This window comes from Bos mutus, chromosome 10 (assembly GCF_027580195.1).
Source record: "Bos mutus isolate GX-2022 chromosome 10, NWIPB_WYAK_1.1, whole genome shotgun sequence".
NCBI classification, from domain to species: Eukaryota; Metazoa; Chordata; class Mammalia; order Artiodactyla; family Bovidae; genus Bos; species Bos mutus.
The window spans coordinates 38,082,637-38,096,685 of record NC_091626.1 but is presented as its reverse complement, the minus strand read 5'-3'; the positions used below and the strand labels follow the sequence as shown (position 1 = coordinate 38,096,685).

General features: G+C 36.4%; 1 protein-coding gene across 4 annotated transcripts in view; it reads left to right on the top strand.

The window, feature by feature from the left end:
- ARID4A (AT-rich interaction domain 4A) overlaps window positions 1-11,291 on the top strand; it is a 63,690-nt gene extending 52,399 nt beyond the window's left edge. For 2 of the 4 annotated variants that reach the window (XM_070377772.1, XM_070377774.1), the window contains exons 22-24: window positions 2,097-2,303; window positions 2,924-3,070; window positions 7,658-11,291. In XM_070377772.1, the coding sequence (XP_070233873.1) occupies window positions 2,097-2,303; window positions 2,924-3,070; window positions 7,658-7,761 (458 nt within the window). In that variant the 3' untranslated portion in view covers window positions 7,762-11,291. The remainder of the gene's footprint in view (window positions 1-2,096; window positions 2,304-2,923; window positions 3,071-7,657) is intronic. The other 2 variants (XM_070377771.1, XM_070377775.1) reach the window with 2 other exon arrangements.
- The last annotated feature ends 2,758 nt before the right edge of the window (window positions 11,292-14,049 follow it).

Genomic DNA, 14,049 nt, shown 5'->3' with positions numbered 1-14,049 from the left:
ATAGAAGCAGATTAGAGATAAATGAAAATCAGTAAACAGTTGTTGGTTTGAATAGGAAAGATGGTTCAAATGCAATAGAATATTCACGTGGGATTAAAATGTATTCATTGAAGTTGGTGAATAGTGTTAGGGGCCCTAATAAGAGCATGGGAAGGAGATGGATTAGAAGGTACGGAAATCAGGATAACAACGAATTTCTCTTTCATGAAATTTGACCCTAAAGAGAAGGAAAGAGGTACCAGCCAAATGGGGAGGTTTTCCTCTCCTTCCCTCCTTCTCTCTCTAAGGGGTGGGAAAGCTTTAAGTATGTTGGTAGACTCTGATAGAAGAAGAAAAGATAAAATGACATTGAGGTGTTTCAGAGATGCTGAGAATAAATGGTTTCAAGAGTATAGCTGAAGATATTATAGTAGTTTGCCCAGAATTAACAGTCTCCTCTTTTTGAGGCTGAAAAAGTGCCAAAGGGACAGATACAGTAGGGAAGGGGCTGGGAAATATGGTGTGTAACCCACAACTTTGCCTTTTTAGTAGAAGGCAGAGTTGGATTTTGAGAGTAAATATGGTCAAGTAGGGTGTAGACTTTGAAATAAAGCAGAAAAGTTGAGAGAAAATTCTAATTTGTTATTAAATGAAAACCAAAAGCATCTCTCTCAGTGCAGATTTGGTGAGGAGGGATACAGACTTGGAACCAAATATCTGCTCACATTTTATTATACAAATGTTAACAGCTGGGTGTTTATTTTGTGCTTCTTCATATATATAGTTTGGGTTGGTCCCCTTTTGGGTTGTTTTTATGTTTTGTTTTAAACATATATAGGGCAATACTATGCTTATTGTTTAACTTTATCATTTCATAATCTGTTTTGGATATTTGGTCATTTTTGTTCCAAAAAGAGATGGGAATACCAGACTACCTTACCTGCCTCCTGAGAAACCTGTATGCAGGTCAAGAAGCAACAGTAAGAACTGGACATGGAACAACAGACTGGTTCCAAATTGGAAAAGGAGTACGTCAAGGCTGTATACTGTCACCCTGCTTATTTAACTTATAAGCAGAGTACATCATGTGAAATGCTGGGCTGGATGCAGCACAAGCTGGAATCAAGATTGCCAGAAGAAGTACCAACAACCTCAGATATGCAGATAATACCACGCTAATGGCAGAAAGCAAAGAGGAACTAAAGAGCCTCTTGATGAAGGTGAAAGAGGAAAGTGAAAAAGCCGCTTTAAAACTCACCATTCATAAAACTAAGATCCTGCCATCCGGTCCTATCATTTCATGGCAAATAGATGGGGAAAATGTGGAAGCAGTGGCAGATTTTATTTTCCCAGGCTCTGAAATCACTGCAGATGGTGACTGCAGCTATGAAATTAAAAGACGCTTGCTCCTTGGAAGAAAAGCTATGACCAACCTAGAAAACATATTAAAAATCAGAGACATCACTTTGCTGATAAAGGTCCTTCTAGTCAAAGCTATGATTTTTCTAGTAGTCATGTTTGGATGTGAGAGTTGAACCATAGAGAAGGCAGAGTGTAGAAGAATTGATGCTTTTGAACTGTGGTATGGAGAAGACTGTTGAGAGTCACCTGGACAGCAAGGAGATAAAACCAGTCAGTCCTAAAGGAAATCAACCCCGAATATTCATTGAAAAGACTGCTGCTGAAGCTAAAGCTCCAATACTTTAGCCACCTCATGTGAAGAGCTGACTCATTGGAAAAGACCCTAATGCCAGACCCTTCCCCAGCATCGGGAAGATTGAAGGCAAAAAAAGAAAGGGGTGACAGAGGATGGTATCACCGACTCAATGGGCATGAGTTTGAACAAGCTCCAGGAGATGGAAGGACAGGAAAGCCTGGCATCCTGCATCGGGTTGCAAACAGATACGACTTAGCAACTGAAAAACAACAATAATATATAATTCTTAGCCATTTCCCTTTTGGTGGGTATTTAGGTTATTTCCATCTTTTTATTGTTATAAAACTTAGCACTTTTGTGCATTTGTTTCTTTAGGATACCAAAAAGTGTAATTGCTGGGTCTGTTGCATTTTTAAAGTTTTTATCATTTATAATCTGAGTTAACTTTTTCTTCTTATAGGACAAAGCAGTGATAGTGAAGATCTTCCTGTCCTAGACAATTCAAGTAAATGTACCCCAGTAAAGCATCTTAGTGTATCTAAGCCACAGAAGCTTGCACGATCCCCTGCAAGGATATCCCCTCACATCAAAGATGGAGAAAAAGATAAACAGAAAGAAAAACATCCGAATTCATCCCCTCGGACATATAAGTGGAGCTTTCAACTCAGTAAGATGCTTATAGAAAACTTGAATGTATATCACAAAGTGATATGTCAGATGTCAAAAGTGATACGTTAAAATGTCAAAACAAGAAATAATAATTAGCAAATTCATTTATTTAGGTATCCTAAATATTGCCTTATCAATAATCATTACTTAACATAAATGAAAGAATCTGTGTCTTACATGTTAACTTCATAAACACTGGAGAAAGGTCTCTAGTTATGAAATGAGACATGTATGATTTATACAGATTGATGAAACTTAAACATCCTTTCTTGTATTGACAATTGGAAATAACTAAAACATCAATACAAAGACACTATATGGGTGAACAGCTAAAATTATAGATCAGAGATGCTGTATGTGGGATGTTTTCTTGTGCTTCTCTGATCATTTCAGTGATATATCATTAAGTAATATATGTTTAGTTAAGAAAATTTGGGATGTATATAGAAATCTTATTCCTGAATTTAATGTCTTCTCTTTTTATAAAACCTTATTTAGTGTACTGTTAGGTTTTAATAAACTAAAGCTTTTGTTGATTTATGAGTCAGAGTTTTGAAAGAACTGCCATTTTTTTTCTTATAGAATTAATTCCAAAGTAACTGTTTTTTTGCCTTTTAGATGAATTAGATAATATGAACAGTACAGAGAGAATCTCTTTTCTCCAAGAAAAACTACAGGAAATCAGAAAATATTACATGTCTTTGAAGTCTGAAGTTGCAACCATAGACAGGAGGAGAAAAAGATTAAAAAAGAAAGACAGAGAAGGTAATTTGATTATAATTTTTCTTCTCTCTATTTTTCAAATATATACCGTATCACTTTAGAAGATTTAGGCTTATCACTTTTTGAATATAGTATATAAATTATTTTTAGATTGCTAGGTTTTCTTCTTTGTTGCTGCTGTTGAAATGAGCCAACAACTGAATTAGTCAGAATGAGACTTCTGCTTTTGGTTTTTTAATGTTTTTTAAAACATTATTTATTTTTATTTTTTGGCTGTGCTGGGTCTTCTTTGCTTTGTGTGTGCTTTCTCTGACTTCCAGGAGCGGGGACCACTCTTCATCGCGATGTGCAGGCTTCTTAGTCGGGTGGCTTTTCCTGTTGTGGAGCACAGGCTGTAGGGCACATGGGCTTCAGGAGTTGCAGCTCACAGGCTCAGTAACTGTGGTGCATGGGTTTCGCTGCTCTGTGGCATGTGGAATCTTCCAGGCCAGGGTTGAACCCAACCTGTGTCCCCTTCATTGGCAGGTGGACTCCAATCCACTGCTCCACCAGGGAAGTCCAGAATGAGACTTTTGAAAGGGACTATGAGCTGTTTTACAAAATGTGTGATTTTACTAAATGTGGTGGGTTCTCAAGAAGAGCTTGCTCCCTCTGAATATCTCTCACTATTCAACAGACATTTTATTGACTGCCTATTAACAGGCATTATATATTATGGGGTTCATCAAAACAAAGAAGCATATGGCTTCTTCTCTAGGAGATTGTCTTGTTGGGATTGTAAGGCATTTCCTAAACAACTACTGCATAAGATATTTCAGCTCTACAACATTAATGCACATATACCATATGCCAGGCCTTCTTTCGTGAAAGTACAGAGATGAATGAGATACAGACCTCTATCTCAAAGTCTTACTGTCCAGTGGAACTGTGTGTTGAGAGTCCTAAGAGTGATACACAAGTATAGGTGGAAGGAGAGATGACTTTGATATAATCATAAAGACAGTAGCATCTAAGCTAAACCTTAAAAATGTATAGGATTGGCTTTAGTTAAACATTGTCATGCTCATGTCTGCCCCAAGCCCCAAGCCCAGGCCTCACTAAAATAATATAAAGAAAACTAAAAGCCCTATACACACAAGGACAAGAGAATGGGACAGCAGATTGACTGTTGCCAACAGGAAGTGTCAGCAGTATGTCAGCACATGAGAGAATGCTAAAAACCTAAGCTTGTTTATCCTTGTAGTGGGACAAAACAAGGAGAAGCTAATTCATACTACATCACCCCCCCCCGAAAAGCTCTGAAGGCAATGTAAAGTGTGAGGCTGAAAAATGGGAGACTGGTTGAAATGGAAGGAGAAATTGGATCCTTTCATCCCACCCTGTGAAGTAAACTACCTTTTCCCCTAGCTTTAGCCAAAAAAAAAAAACAAACCCAGGAGGTTACGTTATTGGAGGCTGGAAGAGATCAACAGGCTTATAGACAGACTCAGGAAACCAACCATAGCTGAAGGTGAGGGTTAAGTGGTATTAAGTGGTAAACCAAAAAGACGGAGCTTGAGTAAAAGTTGCCAGTAATGAATGATGAGACTCCTATTCCTTTTCCAAACAAAGATCTCATCTTCTTAGCCCTCTGAAAGCTGGTAACTAAGCTTATGGTTATTCCTGGAAGGAGACTGAAAGATTCCTCTAAAGAAACTGGTCAGTCCAAAAGAAATGATCTAACAGATACCAGCATTTGGAGGGTCCTGAACCAAAAAGCAAGTTCCTTGCCAATCACCACGTGTACAGTGCCCAACATTTAAAAGCCTGACATACTCATGTACAGCTTCCAATTAGCTCAATGCTCCTTCTCTTAAATATGGAAGTGAAGATCAGATGTTTGAGGAAAGCCCCTACATAAAGACAGAAACCAAAATAGAAAATGAGAACAAAAAAGAACTTGGAACATGCCATATAAAAACAACTATAATTAATATCCAGAGTTACAGGAAGGATACTGCAGTCTTGAAACAACAATGTGGTGGTGGTTTAGTCGTTAAGTTGTATCTGACTCTTGTGGTCCCATGAACTGTAGCCTGCCAGGCTCCTTTGTCCATGGGATTCTCCAGGAAAGAATACTAGAGTGGATTGCCATTTCCTTCTCCATGAAGCCAGAATATGAGACTATTAATGAAATTCAGAGAACATGAAGGATCTCTTAAACATATGGTGGTAGGAATAAAAAATAAAAAGAAGGATTAGATAACAAGGCTAGAGAAATACCAGTAAAAAGTAAAAAAGATAAAAGGAGAGAATAAGAGAAGTATAGGATCTGGCTGGAAGTACAGATTGAACTTCTGAATCATAGGCTTTATAGAAAGAGAGCACTGAATAAACATAGGAGGAAGTTGTCATCAAAGACCTAAGAAAAATTTCCAGAACTGAAGGAGATGGATTAGAAGATTGAAAGGACTCATAAAGAATGGGAGGGGTTGTGGTGGGAGGGTGAGCAGGAATCACACCAAAGCAAATCATGAAACTTCAGAACCCTTTGGATAAAGGTAAGATTCTAAAAGCTTACCATGTATGTGTTACTCTCTCAGTCATGTCTGACTCTTTGCAACCCTGTAGAACTGTAGCCCACCAGGCTTCTCTGCCCGTAGGATTTTCCAGGCAAGAATACTGGAGAGGGTAGCCATTTCCTTCTCCAGGGGATCTTCCCGACTCAGGGATTGAACCCACGTCTCGTACATCTCCTGCACTGGCAGGTGGGTTCTTTACCACTAGCACCACCTGGGAAGCCTTTTACCATATAAAGGTACATACAAAAAGATGGGCCTCAGAACAGCATCAGATTTCTCGATGGTGTCATTAAAACTAGAAGCCAAGTTATGAAAATAACATGAGATCCAGCAAAGAAGGAATCCAACAGGAAAACAATAAGGAAAATCTCAAGATGATGGTGAGGGGAAGCCCTAGAATGACTACTCCATAGCAAGCCTACAAAGTGGCTATTTCAGAAATAGGATAGAACAGTAGGGGAGGGCTCTAGGAGGGATGTCCCTAAAGAAAAAAAAAAAAAGTAAATTACCTGATAGGCTTGCCCATCTCTAGAGAAGTTTTCTATCTATGGCTCTTAAGGAATGAATTACTGATAGAATGGCCTGTATCATATGTAGTCTTGAAGCATTCAACTCCAAGTCCAGCAGTTCTCAATTCCTGGAAATACAGTGGAGCAAAAGGAAAGAGACTGACTTTCTTTGTTTGTCCTTTTGAAAAACTAAATAGCAAGAAGTCTTTACAGAATTTTTAAACACAAGAAGAACAAATCAACAAATGGAACTTTCTTTAGAGAACTTTCAGTTGCTTTGAGTTTCCTAAAGGTCATATAAGTTTCAGACAACCAAGAATATAATTTTCTTACGGTCTTCTTCCCTTTTTTGATTTTTTTAATTTGTGTGTGTGTGAAGTGAGTTATTAAAGTGAGACATTGACTTCTAGCATACATATTGGAATTTGTAGTAATGAGTTAAATATATTGACAGTACACACACTGAGGGAGGTATATAAAAAAAATAAATAATAAAATAAATAAATAAATACCTAATAAATAATTAAATAAATAAAAAATAAAATAAATAAAAATTAAATAATAAATAAAATAAAAATTAAAACTTCAAGTGAAATAGGAATAATTGAGCAAAGATTTGCAAAAGATAGAGCTCTGCAAAGAAGTGTAAACTAAAAAATGGCAAAGCAGCTGATGCATAGAATAGTGATCTCTAATCCATGCTTCTGGAGTGTTATGTCAAAGTCACTTGGGGCACTTTTTCTAGTCACTCAGCCACAGTTCCATCCTGATCCCATGATTCTGATACCTGATCTAGATTACTGCTCTTTGCTTCCATCTGGTATATTGGGACAGGATAAAGATAGGAAGCCAATGGTTAGCTGGTTACAAGGTATTTTCTAGGATGGGGAATTCTTTTAGGGTCCTTTAACCCAGAGACAGGCAGGAATTTGCTACAGTGAAAACTTAACCTCAGGTTGATCTTGTTTCTGATTTGGAGACAAAGGTGATTTTCTTTCAGGGATCTTTCAAGTAGGGATTTAAGAGTTTATACCTAGTCTTTATATTTTATGGTGCCTTTTTGAACTCAGTTACTTAGTGATTAGAGACTGATTCGGAGAAGGCAATGACATCCCACTCCAGTGCTCTTGCCTGGCAAATCCCATGGACAGGAGAGCTTGGAAGGCTGCAGTCCATGGGGTCGCTGAGGGTCGGACACGACTGAGCGACTTTACTTTCACTTTTCACTTTCGTGCATTGGAGAAGGAAATGGCAACCCACTCCAGGGTTCTTGCCTGGAGAATCCCAGGGACGGGGGAGCCTCGTGGGCTGCCGTCTCTGGGGTCGCACAGAGTCGGACATGACTGAAGCGACTTAGCAGCAGCAGCAGCAGCAGCAGAGACTGATTCCACTCAGTTAAGCCAAACAAAATTTTTGCTGCTGTTAATTCCTTCATGCATCATTTGAGAGGACTATAATGGAAGTGAATAATGTTTAAGAAATTTATTTCTAATTTGCCAGTGGTTGGGTATCTGTGTGTGATAGTTTTCCAGTCTAATGTAACTTGTTTGATTCCACAGTGTCTCATGCCGGAGCCTCCATGTCATCTGCTTCATCGGACACTGGAATGAGTCCCTCTTCCTCATCTCCCCCACAAAACGTACTTGCTGTAGAATGCAGGTGATAAACGTTTTCTCTGCCTTCCCAGCAGTTTGCTGCCATGGACATAAATCCCCAAACCCCGAAATACAACCACAGAAAGCACTCAACTGGTTTGACATTGCTAAGTATATCCTGTACACTTTTCAAGGCTGGATTGTATCTACTCCCTTCTCTTTTCTTTTTTTCTGTTGCAAAAAAGAAGCTGATTAGTAACTGAAGTTTAGGCAGCCTGCCACATTTGTCATAATTTTTCCTCTATAATTTTTTTTTTCATTTTTTCTTGTGAAGATAGAAAAAGGGCACTTAGCAAATTTGAAATTGTATAATAAAGCTTTCAGGTGTTACAGAAATCATAGACAAGCAAGTGCACATGATAAACATCAAAATATTATCCAGCTAAATAGTTACTGCTGCACTTTCACTGAGATGTATTTGAACACTTGGTGAGTAGGGGGTTTATGTTGTGTTCTTTTTAATTGTTGTTGTTGGTTTTATTATTTTTGTGGAAGCACTTGCTATTTAGAACTGCCAAAGTATATGTTCAGCAGTGTGCCCAGGTTTAAGGTGTAAATGGGACAAAATAAATTGTGAAAGGAAGTGTAGTTGACTGAAAACTACAGTTGTAATAAGTCTTCCACTTTTTATAGGATTTTTGAGCACACAATTATGCAAATATTTTAATGTTTATTAATGTTTACAGTGGAATTGTGAATAAGTTTTCAGTGGACTATCTTATCCCTTGACAAAAATATTTTGTCTTTTTTCTATGTAATTTCAGAGTTTTTATTTTGTTACAAAAAACAAAAATGAAATATATAACAACAATGAAGTTATTTAACAAGATTTCTAAAGCTGAAAATTTTGTGTAAAATAAGGTATTATCTTGCAACTTGTTAAATATATTTATTCAGACATTGGATGTTGTATTTTTATGTATTTTTTAAAATATTAATAAAATTGAAAAAAAGAAAATTCTAGGTTAATTCACTCTTCAAATGACAATAGCTCTCAGCTGTCCCTTTTACAGGAGGTTGCATCCAGCAGCTTTGCCTGTATTGAAGGGAATCTGTCTCAGTCCTTCAAACAGTGTAGAACTATATAAATGGGCATCTGGATCATTAAAGTATGTCCTTGTTTAGAAACTTTGGCAGTCCTAGTATTTAAACCATTTTGAGGATCAAATTTTTGGTTGCCCTTAAAATATTTTGTCACCGTTTTTATGTTTGCTATACTGCCGAATAAATTTATATCTCCCAAAGTTGAGATGCAACAACTAAGTAAAGCAATTATGTATGCTTTGTTTGTGAATTGTTTCACAGACTGATACATTTTGTAAATAATTCTTCCAAAATCATGTACTTAAAGCATTTTTGCCATATACATTATGTAAAAAGGTGATTTTTTAAAATCAGTTTTTAAATTCATGTTTGTACATTGAAAGGGGTTTTTTTTAAACCCCCTTTTCTGTGTTTAATATGCTGTAGAGTAATAACCTAGATGCTCTAGACTGTATATCAGGATCTGATTTACAAGAACAAAGTCAGAGCCAGACACTAGTGATGGCATAGCATTACTGAAATCATTGTTTCTTAATTTCATTTTACCACATTGTGAACTTGTGATTCAGATTCCTTCCATTTTCGCAGAGAATTAAAAACAAAAAAGTACTCTTGTAAAATGCACTTTTCTGTCTTTTCTTTGCAAAGCAGAAGTATTTCAATGTAAAATAAAAATGGAGCTCAGTGGGCAGTATTAATAAAGGCCATGTTTTAAACATAGGCTTTATATTTTCAGTTTTCATTTAAGTGATTGTTTTTTTTCTCCAAGTGCCAGTAACTCACAGTTGGAAAGTCAGACTTCACAAAACAAAGCATATTCAATATATTCTATATATTCTTCAGTCTCTACAATTAAATATTTCTAGTACTTAATTATAAAAATCTTAAAACTGTGTCATTCTAATACAGTTGGAACCAAGAGGCAACCTTATATTCATACATTAGATATTTTAATGATTTATCAGCTTGAATATTGTCCTTTCTAATCATTATAAATCTGGTAATGAAGTATTGAGACCTTGCTACAGAGAGCAAAATTATATATTCAACTGAATGGGTACATGAACACTGTTAAAATCTTTTTATTGGGGCCAGTGGCCGGAAAGGACTATGAAAGTAATTGAATTTTGAAAGAGTATTGATGAGGTATTAAATTCACACATTCACCATATTTTGAAATTAGCTAACCTTTGAGTAGATAGCTCTTCTACATGACTAAAAAAATAAAGCTACTCTTTAATATGTAAAGTGAAAGGTGCTATCTATAAAATCAACTTTTTTGAAGATTATGGAGATTTCTGTTTTAATATTCCAGGTGTGCTTTTACTGTAAAATTTCTGGTTTTCCTGTTCTTCACTAAGATATTTGTATTTATCACATTACATGCTCTGTCTTCTACAGATCTACTTAAAATTGGAAATCTTTATGCATTGTGCTATTAATTTCTTTATATACCTTTCTTATAAGCCCTGTAGTATAACATAGCTATCAGCATCATGTAAGCATTTTGAAGCTCTGAATTCAACCACACATAAAAACAATTATTTGAATTCATTCATCAACAATTTATTGGGTATCTTTGATGTCCCAGGAATTGTGCTAAGGCCCAGGAGACAAAACAGTGAACATGACAGAAAAAGGCCCTGTGTTTGTGGACTGCATAATCTAATGAGCTCTATGTTAAACAGTTAGGCTATGTAATTCTTATCTATTGGCCTGATTATCATATGAAGTTATGACGTGCCATCAGAAAAATGATACAGAGTCCAACTAGTGTGAACGTCATCTGGGGAGGCTTTGCAGAGAAAGCAAACTGAGCCCCAGTGAGGATTATAAATTGGTTAGACAAATGGGAGGAGAAATATGGAAAGTAAAATGCTCAGGCACATTGAGGAGAAGTTGGTGCTAAGAACAGAGCTGAAGCAGAAGAGGCAGGAGCCAGGTCAAGCAGAGGTATTTAGGCACTGCCCAAGTCTTATATACTTGCCCATCTCTGCCTCTTGCTGCTTCTGTTCCCCCCACAACTCTCATCCCTACATATTCAGAACTATTTTAAAAGCCACTTTTGCAGGAAGCCTTTGCTGACTTCTTAACCACCCCCAGAATATCACTGTCCTTTATGCTCTTATAACATATTCAATCTTTAGTATTTTCTTGACAACTTATCTTGTACATTACATTTGTTTATGCGTGTGTCTTTCTACCTTACTAGATGTGTAGTTCCCTAAGGACTCCTCAGTCACAGGGGTATCCCACAAAGTACCTGGTCCAGCACCTAATATGTAGTAAAATGGTCAAAACTGTGTTTACTTAAGATTTGAATTGCCATTGTATTTTTACTAATGATGCTTATGCACAAAGTCAGACATTTAAAAGTTGTCTTTGGTGTTCTTTTCATAAAGTGATTTAAAAATAATATTTGAGAAGTGTAAAACTTGTTCAGCAGTCTAATCTCCAAAAAATAACCTTAAGCTGATGAATTCTTTTTCCTCTTCTCCTTGTTTCGTCTTTCCTTTTCCACTACTCTCATATAGTTACCAATTTTTATGCCATTACAGGAAAACTACAGTATGTCATAGCATTCATCATTAGTAAATACTGAAAGATTTTAAACAGAATAAGAAGAGCAGTGTTTCTAATTTTGGAATTTGTAATTAACATAATTATGAAGTCATCATCATTCTATAATTTGTACCACACAAAATTCACCTTGAAATGTTCTACTTTTGAAAAACTTAAGAAGCTTCCATGTAGATAGAATAAATGAGTACTCTACATAATAAATAACTGGATTTCTTCTCAAGGATAAGTTACATTAAATCAGACAATCTGATTCAAATCACTTTTTAGTACATCTCATGGGCTTCCCTAGTGGTTCAGTCAGTAAAGAATTCGCCTGCAATGTGGGAGACCTGGGTTCGATCCCTGGGTTGGGAAGATCCTCTGGAGAAGGGCATGGCAACCCACTCCAGTATTCTTGCCTGGAGAATCCCTATGGACAGAGGAGCCTGGCGAGCTGCAGTCCATAGGGTTGCAAAGAGACTTAGCGACTACACACAGCACACGTAAAAATTATGTTTGTTTATCTGAAATTCAAATGAACAGTTTCAGTGATGCAGTCATTATCTCCACAATTAGCCCTATAATAGAGCTAGTTTAAGGCAGTTATGAACACAGACTTAACTGGTAGTATTCCTTTGATAGGACACCTTTACCATCAACAGTTAACTGCTCTTAGAAATTCTCTTTGATCCTTATCCAAACCTGCACTCAAAAAACTGCATTAAAATTAAAAACTTCTCTATGACAAGACATTGAATAATTATGAATAAAGCCACTATAAATATACACATACAGGTTTTTGTTTGAGCATAAGTTTTCATTTCTCTTGGGTAAGCACCTAAGAGTAAGTTTTGTATGACTACCATTTTGCATTTCCACCAGCAACACACAAATTTCAGTTGCACTAAATCCTTGCCAGTACTGGATATTGTCAGGTGTTTTGGTTTTTTAGCAGTTCTAATAGTTGTGATATTTAGAAAGGTAAAGTGATTTGCCCATCCTCAGCTTATAAATCTTATTAAGGAGAATTTCAGACCCCATAAGTTCTCCTTAACCATACCAAGTGTTGGGGTGGATGCAGAAGAACTCAAACTCTTACTCCCTGCTATTTGAGAATACAAAGTGGTACAACTACTTTGGAAAAATTTCAACAGTTTATTAAGAATTTAAGCATATGACCCAGCCATTCCATTCTTAGAAACTTACCCAAGAGAAATGAAAGCATGTCCATACAAAGTAACAAAAACTTGAAATAACCCAAATATCTATCAGCTGGTGAATAGATTAATAAATTATTGCATATCCATACAATGGAAAACAGCTCAGCAGTAAAATGAAATAGATGAGACAGGCAACAAATTAGTTGACTCAATCAAGCTGGGTGAAAGAAGCCAGTCAACAAAGAATACATAGTTTATGATTCATTCTAAAAAATATGTATATTAATCTATAGTGACAAAACAGCAAATCACTGGGTTCTTAGAAACTTTGTAGGGGCTGTGGAGTGGGTGAGCTGGGAGGAAGAGATTATAAAGGGGCCAAGGAGACATCTGGTGGTTATGGTTGTATTCATTATCTTTCTTGTTAAAATGATTTCATGGGTGTACACATATGTGAAAATTAATGAAAGTGTATCCTTTAAATGTGTGCAGGCTGAATGTAAAACAATCTTCTAAAGCATAGGACCATGCAAACCCAAACCCAAGGTCTGTGGTTGGCTAGTTCAGAACTCAGGTTAATCAAGTTGGTGTTTTTTTAGCCTGGTGAAAGGAAGGAGAGATTTGTGCTTTTTCCCATCAAAATATGTTATGACACTTTTGAGGTTCCTTCATCTGACCAGAAATCTTAAGATCTTCCTGCTAACACAGGTAAAATAGGCCCAGTATATAATTTCTCAACATTGAGTATAAACAGAAATCCTATTTTTCATTATTTAACTAAGCTAATTTATGTAATCTTTTCCTCTAATATCTGAACATTTCTCAAATACCTTTTTCAAGTACTGATGCTATTAAATTGAAAATTTTACTGTTAACAACTTTGAGTAGTCACTCCTGAATTAAGATTTTATGCGATCTTCATTTCTTGTTATTAGAGTTTATACTCTCATCCTGTATAAGTTGCTAGTTTAATAGTCAAAGAATCCTGCCTTATAGTTTTATTACACTTTCTGATTCACTGTGTCTTCAGCTTCCATCTGTTTTCTCCATTGTCTCAAGGTTTCTTCCCTCTACAATGCCAGTCACCTGCCTCACCTCTCTCTAGCCTCATCTTGGAACACACTGTCAAGCATTTAACCTAGCCTCTGGCAGTTTTGCCGAGTTACATATTATTAGTACTAAATGACGTAAGTAAGAGGTAAGGAAATGGGTAATGTCTAAAAGAGAGTAATAATATTAAAAGGGCTTAACATGCACAAATCAGTGTTTTGGTTTTTTTTTTCATTCACTGGTTCATTTAACAAACATCAATAGACTGCTTCCTGTGTACCACGTTTTCTTTGGTGGGGTATGATTTTAGCACAATAGACTCAATTTGCCAGTATTGGACTTCAAAAATGAAGAATTATCTTTAAAACTGATAAGCCTCTAGCCAGGCTGATTAGAAAGGAAATAGAGAAGACAAATCGCCAATATCAGGAGTGAAAAAGTGGCATTGCTGCAGACTGTCTACAGCTATTATAGGGATAA